The sequence below is a fragment of the Pleurodeles waltl genome, chromosome 2_2 (assembly GCF_031143425.1).
Source record: "Pleurodeles waltl isolate 20211129_DDA chromosome 2_2, aPleWal1.hap1.20221129, whole genome shotgun sequence".
Classification (NCBI taxonomy): domain Eukaryota; kingdom Metazoa; phylum Chordata; class Amphibia; order Caudata; family Salamandridae; genus Pleurodeles; species Pleurodeles waltl.
Window position 1 is genome coordinate 924,193,840 of NC_090439.1, and position 13,585 is coordinate 924,207,424.

The window sequence follows — 13,585 nt, forward strand, 5'->3', positions numbered from 1 at the left end:
CATTAGTGTGAGGGTCATATTGTTGAGGTTACTTCTAGGGGTGGGATATGAGAACAGGGACAATGTAGAAGTTCAGAGATATCTCAATGTTGAAGATAGCATTAATTGCCTTTTGAGTCTCGTCCCAAAATGAGCTACGCTTTTTGCAATGAAACAGTATGTGGTGGGGTGTGGTCTGGCCCACACATGAAGATGGCCGCTTCACTGCTGGAAATGCCAGGGCAGAAGAGGACGGCGGGCCGGTACCGGCAACGGGGATATCAGCATCCATCACCACCCCTAACCCCAGTGCAGAGTGGGAGGCCTAGTCTGCATCACGGCACCCGGCGACGGAAACATGACGCCCCGGCAGCTCTGCTGGTGACAGTGCCGCAGGGCCTACCCCAACAGACAGCATGGCACAGGCCTGAAGCAGTGACATGGAGTGCCGACACAGTCTGCCCAGCCGGAGCACAGAGGTGACGCCAGCCCCTAAGATGTGTGTCATCCCGGGGGCCGTCCTTTCCCCACTTCACTCTCTCTCCTCCTGGCTGCCAACCCAGCTGCGAGGCGTCATTCCCCTCCCCTCCACCACCACACAGCCTCCAATGGGAGAGGGGGGGGGCAAACGCCAGCCTAGCAACCAAGCAGACCGGCCTGCAGTCTCACCCCTCAACAAAGCAGCCTAGACCGGCAGAGCAGGGCGGGCTGGAGCTGCTTGGTGACGTTGCTGTCTACCACCCTTGCCGCCATTTCATCAGGCCTGACCTGGTGGCACACAGTGTAGGACAGCTATACGGTCCAGGAATCGTGGCCACCTCATTGCATTGAGGCCTACTCAGGATGCCACCCTGACCGGCCTTGATCAGGTGAGCACCCCAGCCCTGGGAGGGGAGAGGCCCTGCCTGCAACTCCCCCCCCCTCCCAACCTGCTGTGATCAGGAGAGGGTGGTGGGGGACTGACTTCCAGCCTTCAGGACTCAGGGACGGTGCCTCAAAGGACTCTTTCCTCCTCTTCACTCCACGTGAGGTATCCCATTGCCCACAAATGGGGGAGGAGGGAGGAGAGTTGTCTCATGGCCGGCTGGAGGCTGCCCCCCCAATCTGGAGGTAGAGGGGTAGGACACATCACAGTGAGTGGACACCTGACCTCAAGGAGGCCTGCTTACTGCTCCGGAGGCCCCTCTTCCAACCCGCCTATCCACGGAGCCCTGCCCTGCCTCTGGTAGCCAGACTGAATGCAGCAGTACCTCTCTACCGATGACATCCCCAGGGCTGAGTTCCTGAAATAGAACCTCTGCCTCTGGTCCCCCTCTACGGTGCAGAGGTCCGCACCGACCTGAGCACGGAACCTCCTTACATATCACGCCAATCTGCTCGCTGCCCCCGTCTGAAGTGATGGGGCGCCTACTACTTATGGTTTGACTTCCCCCGGCAACCCTGGGAGACACGGGGTGGATGTGGAACTCAGCCGCCCATCTCCGGGAGCCTGTCATTGTCTGATCATTACTGCGGAGAGCTACCTGCTCATTCATCTGCAACCCTATGTGGCCCTTCATGGGGGAGTCAGCCCCCCCTGCACCATGCCTCCCCTTCCTTAGGACCCCTAACCTTGAGACACCCTCTGGTAAGTCCGCTGGCAGATCCTCCCATCCAATGCTCTTCCCAGAGGCCATCTTCCCAGCACCGTGCCATGGCTGCCCCTCAGTGGCTACCCACTGCTGGGACCATGACTGCCGGCCATCGCCTGGAATGCATGGACTCTAAAAATCACAGTATTAGTGGTCAAAAACAAATCCGTTCGTTCTGTAATCGTGGGTTCCCAGGACAGAGTGAAGGGGGTGGAGCAGCAGATCACAGACCTACAGGACAGGAGCCGCAGGCACACTGTCCACTTCTTTGGCTTCCCAGGCCACGCCAAGGGTGTGGATGTCAAGGACTTTCTTAAGAGTGTCCTCCTCATGCTCACGGATCTAACCTTCCCTCCCCCTGGAGATCTAGTGGGCACACCACATGGGCCCACTACAACCCAAATCATCAGGACAACCGCGCTCTTTAATAACCTGCTTACCCTGCCATGAACAGGTGCGACAGCTCCTAAATGCAGCCTGGTCCCATGGTTCTTATGACTTTGAGGGGCATGAGATCTGCATAGCCATAGACTTTTTGTGGGAGACCAACAACAGGAAGGAGGAGTTCCTGGTATGCGGCCTGAACTCTGGAAACTGGACATTACATTTGTCCTGTTCGAGCCTACCTGTATGTGGACCACAAAAGATGGCAGGTCTAAGGACTTTCTCAACCTGGATACCCTGAGCCTTTTCCTCACCGACCACACCATGGAACATGTTCCTCCAGACCAACAGCCTGACTCACACTCACCCTTCCCCTGGAGCACCCATCCCACTCCCAGGATGAAAGGGATCTGGCCCTCAAGAAAGGGGCAGCTAGCATCCAGAATCAGAGCCACGACAAATCCCAGTCCCCGACAAAGCCCTCCCCACCCCGAAGGCTGAGACTTGCCATCTTAGCAACCCCCCTAAACTGGCTGCAGGACACTGTGACCATCTGCCTCTAATCGGCAGACGGATGAGTATACCGCTTGCATCTGCATGTCTCTCTTCAAAGCTGCATATATTGTCAAGTTGTCACCGTATGCTGATCAGTGGCCACCATGTATAATGCATAATGTTTTCTGTTGCACTGTTTTCTCTTGCTGCAAGCACACATGCCTCTGTATTGCTCTATGATATGATGTTTGCTGATGTTTACCCCATTGGGGCTGTTAATGTTATCTTTGCAGCAACCTCAGCTGGACTGTGCCTCCAGCTCGGAGGGCATGCTCAGCACAGCCAATCTCCCACCCGGGGGCCTCTGACCTATCATTGAACAATGACTTTGTGCCCCCTTGCACCAGCTGTCACCATCACCCCACCCCTACTCTGGCCCTATAGCCCCCTTGACAAGTCTGACAAGACTGGCCACTGCTGGCCACCAGCCAGACAGTATCAAAACCTACCCCCACACACGGCAAGTTTGCCTGAAGACACAGGGACATTACTGGGGGATGTACCCAATCCAGACGTAGGCCCGTCCTGCCCCCAGCGACCTAGATCCGATCTAATCCAATCCTAGTGTGCCAGAGAGTTATCTTCCCCCTCCCTGCGTCTCTTGGCGGCCTTCCCGCCGCGCTGGTACCGCAAGCTTAAACCCACAGTTAATAGTATTCAGTGCTCCTCTGAGGCTTGCCTTTGGCTTAGAGCCAGTTCACATTTCTCCCTGTTTTTCCTTCCTTGCCCCCACTGCACTTGGCATCTTAGCCCGAGAGTGCCCGAGGAGTCCCCACACCACATCCTTACCACCCTCTCTCTTTTCCTTTTCTCCCTCCCCTTTTTATTTTCCCCTCTCTCTCTCTCTCTCCCCCCCGCATATCCAACTGCCTTAGGTGTCCCGTGACCCACCATTGTCCTCCTGCTCATACGCAACCCTCATGACAGCCGCCACACACATGCTGGCTCCCTCTCTTTGCACCATCTCCTGGAACATCAATGGCCTAGCACATTATATAAAGTGCAAGAAGGTTCCATCCTGCTGGCAGTCCAAACAAGTGGATGTGGCTCTATTACAGGCGGCCCACCACTCATATCCAGAGTCTGAAAAACTGTGATGGGACTGTGTGTGACGAGTGATCCACAGTAGCTGCCCAGAAACTACTGCACCTGGATCTGGATCCCCCCTCCCAGGAAATGCGTGTTGTGATCATCTTACACAGATCCCTGTCTATCACCTACCTCAAGTCCTGGTCTGACCGGATGGTCGCTATGTTTTCACTGAACTGAAGCACGAGGAATGGATGCTCTTTGTCAGTTCGGTCTCTGCCGCCACTTGCTCTAAGCACCTCTTACAGCTCAACTGCCTCCTCATGAAAATCAGTGCCAACCAACATCTAATCAGGGGCGACTGGAACCTGGCGTGCAATGCGGTGTTGGATCGCACTGGGTCCCTGGTCACCGGAAACAATGCGGACCGAGCCCTCCTGAGTGATGTAACTTCTGACCAAGGCCCAACAGACCACTGGCGACTCTTGCATCCGGCAGATAAGGAGCATACCTTCCTATCAAAAGCACCTGGCACCCAATCCAGGTTGAACTACTTCCTGATTTCTCACTGAGTAGTGGCCCTTGCACTGGATTCCAGGATCCTAGAAGCTGCACTGTCTGACCATTCCCCAGTCTTGCTCTCACTGGACCTAGGCCTCGGCTCCCCTGGCTGAAAACCTAAGGACCTGAATGAGGCATGCTACTATGCCGCTTAGGGCAAAAAACAACCCTGCCCCCACATAACTGGTCGACAACAAGAGCTCAGCACCCTCCCACAGGGTTCCGTGGGTGGCTGTGATGGCCACCATCTGCAGACAGCTCATGAGAGACGCGGCCCTGGCCAATAAGTGACAGGTAGCCCAATAAAAAGACCTGGAAGATGAAATTGTGACCATCACAAGCCTCTATACTGCAAAACCCTCCTCCCTCACCCGCAACCGACTGGATAAGGCACATAACCTTAACGCCCTGTTCACCTCTAAGGCAAAATACGCACTTCAGAGGCTTAAACGACGCCACTACGAACAGAAGGTGAGTTGCTTCTTAGCGGCATAACTGTGCCAGCAGGAAACTGCACTCACTGTCCCTGCCATAAGATCCACGGATGGCTTGGTGCACACCCGCCTGCAGGACACAGTCAACAAACTGGCCAACTTCTACCAGACGCTCTATGCGCCGGAGGAGATGGCGGACCCTTCCCACTTGAGGGTCTTCTTCGATAGCATAAAACCTTTCTAGTCTTGATGAGTCCGGCAAATCAGAATGGACTTGAGAAATCAGGAAGACAGATCGTGGAAGTCATTTTCAGATTGCCCTACCACAAGTCCCTAGAGGAAGGTGGCTTCCCCACAGAGTTCTATAAGTGGGCGGGCAGGGGCATAGTCAAAACCCTCTATGATGCCTTCAGCGAATCAGACTAGATAGGCTCCCTCGGCTCCATCTCCAATAAGGTGGTGACAGCAGTCCTCCCCAAACAGGGGAAGGATCCTCTTCTCTGCAGCAGTTGCAGACCTATCTCATTACTCAATGGGGATATTAACATCCTCCCTGGTGTCCTCACAGCCGACCTTCTCAAGGTGATCCTGACCCTGAGTAACCACACGCAGGTATGACTGGTCCCGGGCCGCTCCTTTAGAAACCACCTCCGTACCCTTGCTCATTCCCTATGGGTTGCCAAGGACCTCACGGATGAGACTCTCACCCTCTTCCTGGACTCCGAGAAGGCATTCAATGATATAGAGTGAGGGTACCTCTTTGCAACCCTGAGATGGTTCGGCCAGGAGGAGGGGTTCATTGCCAAGATCTGCTAGCTCTATCACTACCACTGCTCAGGTTAACTGCAGTGGCTTCCTGTCGAATCCGTTCCCAATCTGACACAGGACCCTGGCATGGCTGCCTGCTGTCACCCCTGCTGTTCCTCCTGGCAATGGAACCCCTCGTAGCCTCTATCCACCAATCCCCGCTACTTTTGAAAGTCCCTATACCGGTAGGCACATCCACAGTATCTCTATGCAGATGATGTACTACTCACCCTCACAGACCTACCTCGCTTCGTCCCGGCCCTGCTGGACACAATCGCTGACATTGCATCATTCTCAGGGTGCAGAGTTAACTGGAACAATAGCGAAGATCTACCCCTCTCATGCACGACTATGAGTGCAGCAAATTCTTGGCTACCCCTTCCGATGAAAAGCATCTCGCCTTAAGTACTTAGGGTTCTATACCAACAGGCACCTGGAACACATGCTAGCAGAAAATCTAGACACCCTTATAAGCCTGCATGAAACTTAATTTTGACAAACGATCCCAACTTGGACTCTCCATGTGGGGGGAGAGTACACGCTGCACGAATGGTGACAATGCCATGATTCACCTATGTACTCGGCATGCTACGCCTGCTGGCCCCATTGACTATGCTGCGATCTGTGGATGCTGGAATCCGTTCTTTAGTCTGGTGGTCCTCCAGCTCTCGTCTGGCCCGGTCCAAACTCTTGGGGCATTGCTCGTGTGGTGGCATGGACCTCACCTCAGTTGAGCATGGTTCGATTGTAGAGGCAGAGGTGCCCGGAGTGAGGATATTGTTTGTGAGTATGTAGTCTATTCTTGAGAGTGTTGTGAAGGTGTAAATACAATGTAAATTCACTTCCTGTTGGGTTGTGGAGGTGTCAAATATCATTTAGGCAATGCTCTTGCATAGATTTCTTATCTGTTTATGAGGATTATTATGTCTGAATTTACATGCTGAACTACTGTTAAGTAAAAAAATAACCCAAAGGAGATTAACGTCTCCTGCCAGAAAAATGCTAGTCATTTGATAGGTTGCGCAGTTGTTTATTTAAGGTAATCCAGAACTAGAGATCATCAGCCGGTCAGGTGTAGACATTGATTATATAAAATGAGGAGCAGTTATTTTGAATTTTAGTGATTAGCCACCTGATGTCAATATCATGGGTGTTATTCAGGACTTCAAGATATATCTAGAAAAGCTAGAGGGCGATGACACAATTTTTCTTTTTATTAGCAAGAGGCAGCGGAAATACTGCGAATTCCTTAGTAGCTATGAACCTGCATTTGTTTTTACCTAATTTTGATTCCTGCAAAACAATTATATCCCCTTTAAATTTGGCACAGTAATCCAGGATTGTCCGTCATTTTACCAGGTGGGTAATTCTTTTTGTGTTGAGAGAGAGTACCTTAAAGTGGGTTATTTTGCATGTAGCCCGTTTGGGATGTAGGATCCGAGCCAGCGCATCACGCCTGTGTTAGTAAGTCAACTAATGTGATGAATAGTTTCCGGTGTTTTAAAGTGTATAGGGGTGTTGGGGGGGTGGATTGTACACTTCTCATGTTTGTGCCTATATTCAAAGCTAGGCTCGTCTCGATAAGAGTTTAAGACAAGCATAATGATGGTGGTGAGAGGTGGGATGTTCAGATGGTAGTCGGGTAAATGTATAACCCAGTCACTATAGGAAAATAGCTGGAAGGTTATGACATCTGAAGGAGTTGAGCAAAAGATATAGGCAAGGACAGAGAGAATAGAGAGTATAAGAAAATTAAAGCAAGTGGGTAGGTTGAAAGGAAAAACCCACAGCCCACTTATAACTCATTCAATAAAGACCTTCCGGGAGGTAGAGGAAGTGGTGGAGACCTCCCTGGGTCCTCCACCACTTCTTTCTACCTTCCGAACAACATCAAATGTAAAGGAAGCTGGGACACTTTAAACCTTTACATTCACTGCACCAACAAAGAAGGGTTAACCTTGCCAGTTAAGCCTTTACAGAAAACTGTACAGTTATTCTAATTCTGAATTTGGGTGTTTTCCAAGGGCTCAACTGGCAACATATGTAGGCATACCAGAATTTCCCATGCTGCTGTACAGACATGTTTTATTGTGATCACAAATCTGGATAAAGAAGGGAGGCCACAGAAGGGACACTTATTGTAAAAGCACGATTAATTACCCATCTAGCTCAAATTCAAAATACATTTACAACAGAGCAGGTCTGTTAATTATTGATAAATCTAAGAGTTCTTACAGAAAGTAATGGTCTGTGGAGAATTTCAAGATGCCAGGTCATCATATAAAACCACATCTATACAGTTTAGTCTATGGGCAGGCATCACTGAGTTACAGAAGTAGGCCAGTGCATAAACATACTTAAGAAAAAATATAAATTATTCTTCACCACTTTGGGAATGTTCAGGGCAAATTAAAAATAAAGCTTTAAACTCTTTTGCTTGCTAGCTACAGGTCAAGGTAAATTTACAAGTTGTGCTGGCTACTAATTTTGATTTTAACTGAAAAGGTTTTGCTTATACCTACAGTCTGAAATAGATATGGTCCTTCTTTCAAAAACTTGCAAACACAGGTATGTAGGTTAGATAACATGCCACATTTAATAATATTTAACTCACAACAAGATTCACAAAAGCAGGCAACATTTGCAGTAGTCCTACCTTTATTCTCATCTGCTTCCATTTTTTCTTCCTCAGCCTCATCAATATGGCTCCCTTCATCAGCTAGGAAACTGAAGGGCTTGTAGGAAGCAATCATCAACCCATTACCAACCGATTCGATAGCTGCATAATGTGGTACTGATTTTCCATGGAGAATTCGCCGATTTGAGATTTCATATTTTTCATCTATGATAAAGAAGAGTTTTTAAAATTACCGCAATTTTTAAGGTTGACACCGAGTTAACTAAATCAGAGCAGTCTACATCAATATTTATGTGATATTTTAAACATTATTCATATCCGTTAGACTCTGCAGACTTTGTGACGATGTAGAAATTATATGCTGCGTCTTGTAAAACTGGTATACAATTATGCAAACAAGGTTTCAAAACATCAACCCTTGCAATACACATTTAAGATCATTCTTTCTGAAAAATACTTTCGTCACTTACAAAACAGAAAAAATATTCGAGGCTGTCTTTCCAAAGTGATGCGTTTATTAAAAATAAACTGAAATACTGTATTTAATAATATTTATCTATAAATTGGCTTTTTACCACTTATGAAGAGTGGGAGTTTCAAATTGCTCTGGATTCCAATATCTGGTCGATCAGGATTCCAATAATATTAAAGACAACAGTTAGGTGCGGCTCCTCCGCACATGGTTGAGGGGATATATAGGGCTTGTGAGTTCATCAAGAACCCTAGGTACCCAGAGCCAATAAATGAGCTGCACCTTGCAATGGGTTTTCATTGTATACCAGCTATACAGCAATTGATTTGCTGAAATATAAAGGGTGAAAAATAGGTATCAAGGAAACCTTTGTATTTCCAAAACGGGCACAAGGTAAGGTGTTAAGAAGCAGTGGTTATTTGCACATCTCTGAATTCCGGGGTCCCCATATTAGCATGTGACTTACAGTGCACTTCTCAAATAGACTTCTTTTTTACACACTGTCTTACATCTGGAACGAAAAAATGGAGAGAAAGACAAGGGGCAATAATACTTGTTCTGCTATTCTGTGTTATCCCCAAGTCTCCCGATAAAAATGGTATCTCATTTGTGTGGGTAGGTCTAGTGCCCGCGACAGGAAACGCAACATGGACACATCACATTTTTACACTGACAACTGATGTGTTTTTTGGAAAGTGCCTAGCTGTAGATTTTGGTCTCTAACTCAGCCAGCACCTAAGAAAACCTAGCAAACCTATACATTTTTCAAAACTAGACACCTAGGGGAATTCAAAATGGGGTGAATTGTCGGGCTCTCACCAGGTTCTGTTACCCAGAATCCTTTGCAAACCTCAACATTTGGCAATGAAAACACTTTTTCCTCACATTTCGGTGATAGAAAGTTCTGGAATCTAAGAGGAGCCACACATTTACTTCTACTCAGCATTCCCCCAAGTCTCCCGATAAAAATGGTACCTCACTTGTGTGGGTAGGCTTAGTGCCCATGAAAGGAAATGCCCCAAAACACTATGTGGACATATCAAAATGATCAAATACAACACTACCTGTTTTTGCGCGGGGGCACCTATGTTTTTGGTCCTGGGCTCAGCAGCCATATAGGGAAACCTACCAAACCCAAACATTTCTGAAAACTAGACAACAAAGGGAGTCCAGGGAGGTGTGACTTGCGTAGATTCCCCAGTGTTTTCTTACCCAGAATCCTCAGCAAACATCAAATTTAGCTCAAATAAATCACAGTTTTCCCACATTTCTGTGTGGGATCTCCGCACCAGCACAAATTTCCTACCACCCCACGTTCCCCTCAGTTTCCCAATAAAAATGATACCTCACTTGTGTAGGTGGGCCAAATGCCTGTGACAGGGAAGAGCCAAAAACATGTCGAAATTGAGAGGAACCAAAGCAGGTCCAAATTGGCAGTTTGAAAAACAACGTTTTTAGGCTGACAAGTGGGGCAGAATGTTTATCGGTATAGATGCGTCAATGCTCAGTGGTAGGAATTCTGTGGATTCCTGCAGATTCCAAAAGGTTCCATCACAAAAACGTGGGAAAATTTGTGATTTCAAGCAAAGTTGGAGGTTTGCAGGGCATTGTGGGTATGAAAATGTTGTGGGGTACATGTGAAGCACACCACCCTGGACTCACCCAGATGTTTAGTTTTCAGATGTGTCTAGGGTCTCGCAGATTTTTCTACATGGCAGCGTCCCCAAAGTCCAAAAAGTGCAGCCCTCACCATTCCAAGTGGGAAGATTTTGAGAGTTAGACAAGCTCTCATGGCCCAAATGTAAAACCAAAACCCAAAATAATCAAACGTCCTCTTGCTTGCCGTTGAGATAAGATCTTTTAGTGTGTGGGGGGGGGGAGGGGTACAGCTGAAAGACTGTTACCCCCTTCAGTTGGGGTGGGGGCATAACCATGACCATAGTGGTTGGTAGCCACCAACCCACTATTTTTTTTTTTTTTTTTTATTACCTCGCATCTAGTAGGCTTTCTGTCTCCCCTGGAAGTTGATCGGGGATAATTGCCCCATCTGCCCACCGGTGGGCAGAACAACTTTGTCCCCATTTATTTTGGGTGGGGGTATGGCCAACCCCCAAACAATTTAAAAAAAAATAAAAAATCTTCCCTAGTGTCTGGTGGGCTTTCTGCCCCTTGGGGGCAGATGGACCTTACAAAAATAGGCCGATCTGCCCCCAAGGGGGATTGAATGGGCCAACAGTAATGTGGCCCCATGGGGAGCAACCTTTGCCCAAAGTGCTGCCCCCCAAACAAAACGCACACAAAATCCCTGGTGCCTAAGTAGTTTCAGCCCCCCTGGGGGCAGAATGGCCTAATAGAATTAGGCTGATCTTCCCCAAGGTGGGCAGAAATGGGCTAAAATAAAATTGCCCTCTAGGGGAGTGACCCTTGCCTTAGGGGTCACTCCCCATCTGTAAAAAAAAAAAAACATTTAAAAATAATTTAAAAAATCCCTTCTGCCTAATGGTTTCTAATTAAAATAGGGCAATCTGCCCCCAAGGGGGGCAGAAGTGGCCTACAATAAATATGCCCCCAGGGGAGCGACCCCTGCCTAGCGCTCCCCCATGAGCCAGTCCCAGGACGTAACGGTTACGTCCTTGACACCTGAGCCCTGCAACCAAGGACGTAACTTTTACGTCCATGGCGAGGAAGGGGTTAAGATTTCTGTGAGATATGTTTAGTTTAGAGACAGGCAGGCAACATAAACAACAGTGCTTTAGGTGGGATGAAATAAAATGTGTGAGGGACGGTGGAGGTAAAAGGGGTATTACCACAGAAGCATACATAGGAGTCCTCTCCAAGATGGATGGCCTCTGTAATTGAGGGCGTGAGTTAAAACATGTAAAGTAAACCCTGTGTTTCAGACAGTGTGCCACCTGGCCAGTATTTGGGTGCCACTGAGTTTTCTGTTACTGCATCCAGACACCACACAACTTACACAGAGCAAGCCAGAACTATTGCTAGTGCTCGTTAGCAGCAGCGACTGACTTTGGAGTAAATAATTTGAATGAAAAACTTCAATTCTGATAAATATTAGACTGATTTAAACATTACTGATGTCTGTGGAAGGGGTATTTATTTTCAGCGTGTCTCGTTTACTCCTGTTCTTCCCTTGAAATCCCTTTCTTCTGCAATATTTCAGTCTGTTAGTCTCTCACATAATATGGAAATTATGATTGACAATTATCTAACCATTGCTCCCTGCACTCTAGAGAGATGCAAAGGACTGGGGGGATTGGATTATGTAGTGTGAACAACACAAATACTAACAGGCTCTATGAGAAACTCACACAGTATTCAACCTCAACATACAGATATCTCAAGTGTGCCTATTTATGAACATCTATTGACAAGGACATCCAGACACCTAGAAGGAACTCAGTGCACAGTATGCACTATAGCTGTATGTTACATTGAAATGCACAGAAACACATCTGGAAAAGCACGTACAGCTAAGGAATGCAAGATGAAGTAAAATATATGAAATGTAAACTGGAAAATATCACTAACATTGCAGAGCCTGTTAACGCCATGGGAACCACCCATTTCTAACAGCACTATTTTTAACAGGTTTTTGGAGGGAAATCAGGAACAGTCCCTCCTTGAATCGGTCTCAGTTATTCTGAATAGATCATACAAATTGGACTCCTTTCCACACAAGCCATTTTATTAGAAGAACAAATAAATGTAAAATTTAAAAAACAATCCATTCTTATCACCCTGTTGGACTTTGTATAAACTGAAGAGACAGTGTGCAATGTGGTTCGTGAAAGAGTGTGCATCAATAAATAAGCACACTCAGTTCGCTTTCTAAAGTTCTCTACACATTTGTCTCATATATCCCACATGAATTTATGAGATGTTTTACAGCTACCTTCTACTGCAGCTGTAGACCCTAGCCAGCAGAACTAGTTAGACAGTGTCAGAATCACAGGGTCAAAAGCTGCAGCAGCATGTTACAATTAAAGACTGCACAAAACAAAGTGAGAAGCTTTCTCAAAGAGTGGTCACTAGCGGATGCAAATAAAAAATAAAGACAACTTCAATCTTATGTTTATGTGCTTACTCAGAGCCTCGTCCGTATTATACAATAGCGGAGTAGTGTCACCCCCCCCCCCCCAAACAGCAGCAGCTCCAAACCTTTTACAATAAAACGATAATAAACTGTGTTTATTATCGTTTTATTGTAAAAGAAGTGGGGCCATGGGGCGTGACATGGATGGAGGGGGAGTGTGCGTATGCATGTTTGGCCAGCCAAACACAAATGCGCACTTGGCTCTCTCCAACCCGGTACTGTGTTGCTGGGTTGGAGACAGCGCGCAGAGGCTCCCACTCTGCCTCGGAGCGCCAAGCCAGGGCACTCCGGTCAATCCTAACACTGCTTTCATGCTTCTAGCAGCATGCAAGCAGTGTTAGGATTGGCCGAAGGCCAGGCTGGGATCCTGTGCCTGCTGTGAGGAGCGGCACAGTGGAGGCGGCGAGGAAGGTACATTTTTAATTTTTTTTTATTAGTATTTTTTTTTTGTTACCCCTCCCCCACATGCGCATGAATGATGAAACATATGCCAATTTGCAGCTAAGAAAAATAGGTTCCTTAATATCTTTTGGTCTATCAAAAGATATTTAAGGTATTTAAACAAAAATGGCCAAAATCCCATTAGCATACACATGCACACACAATAACTTAGAAAACAAAAAGTAGTAACACCTTCCTTAAAAAAAAAACGTTAAAAATAAAACGTTTAAAAAAAACTGTCCATTTGTTGAAGTTTTGCTGTTCTGGAACAGCCAAGAGCAAGAATCTGTGTAAAATTGTCAAGATTCTCGCATAATATGGTAATTATCCATTTGATAATCATTGTTAAAGATTTAGATAAATCAAATGCTTTTGAACTTATTTATTCAGGTGCTTGCTGTTTTAGGTTTATGCTTAGGAAAGGGAAACATACCAGATTTTAGTGCTTTTCACTATATTTTTTTTACTGGCCTAGACTTGAAAATACACATCAGACTGGCAAACAGCTGCCAGATGGCAACCCTAAAACAGGCTGAGGGGTAG

At 47.1% G+C, this 13,585-nt stretch overlaps 1 protein-coding gene across 2 annotated transcripts in view; it reads right to left on the reverse strand.

The window, feature by feature from the left end:
* Window positions 1–13,585, reverse strand: part of NUDCD1 (NudC domain containing 1) — a 556,518-nt gene that overhangs the window by 353,822 nt on the left and 189,111 nt on the right. For both annotated transcript variants that reach the window (XM_069220624.1, XM_069220625.1), the window contains exon 5: window positions 8,037–8,222. In XM_069220624.1, coding sequence (XP_069076725.1) covers window positions 8,037–8,222 — 186 coding nt within the window. The remainder of the gene's footprint in view (window positions 1–8,036; window positions 8,223–13,585) is intronic.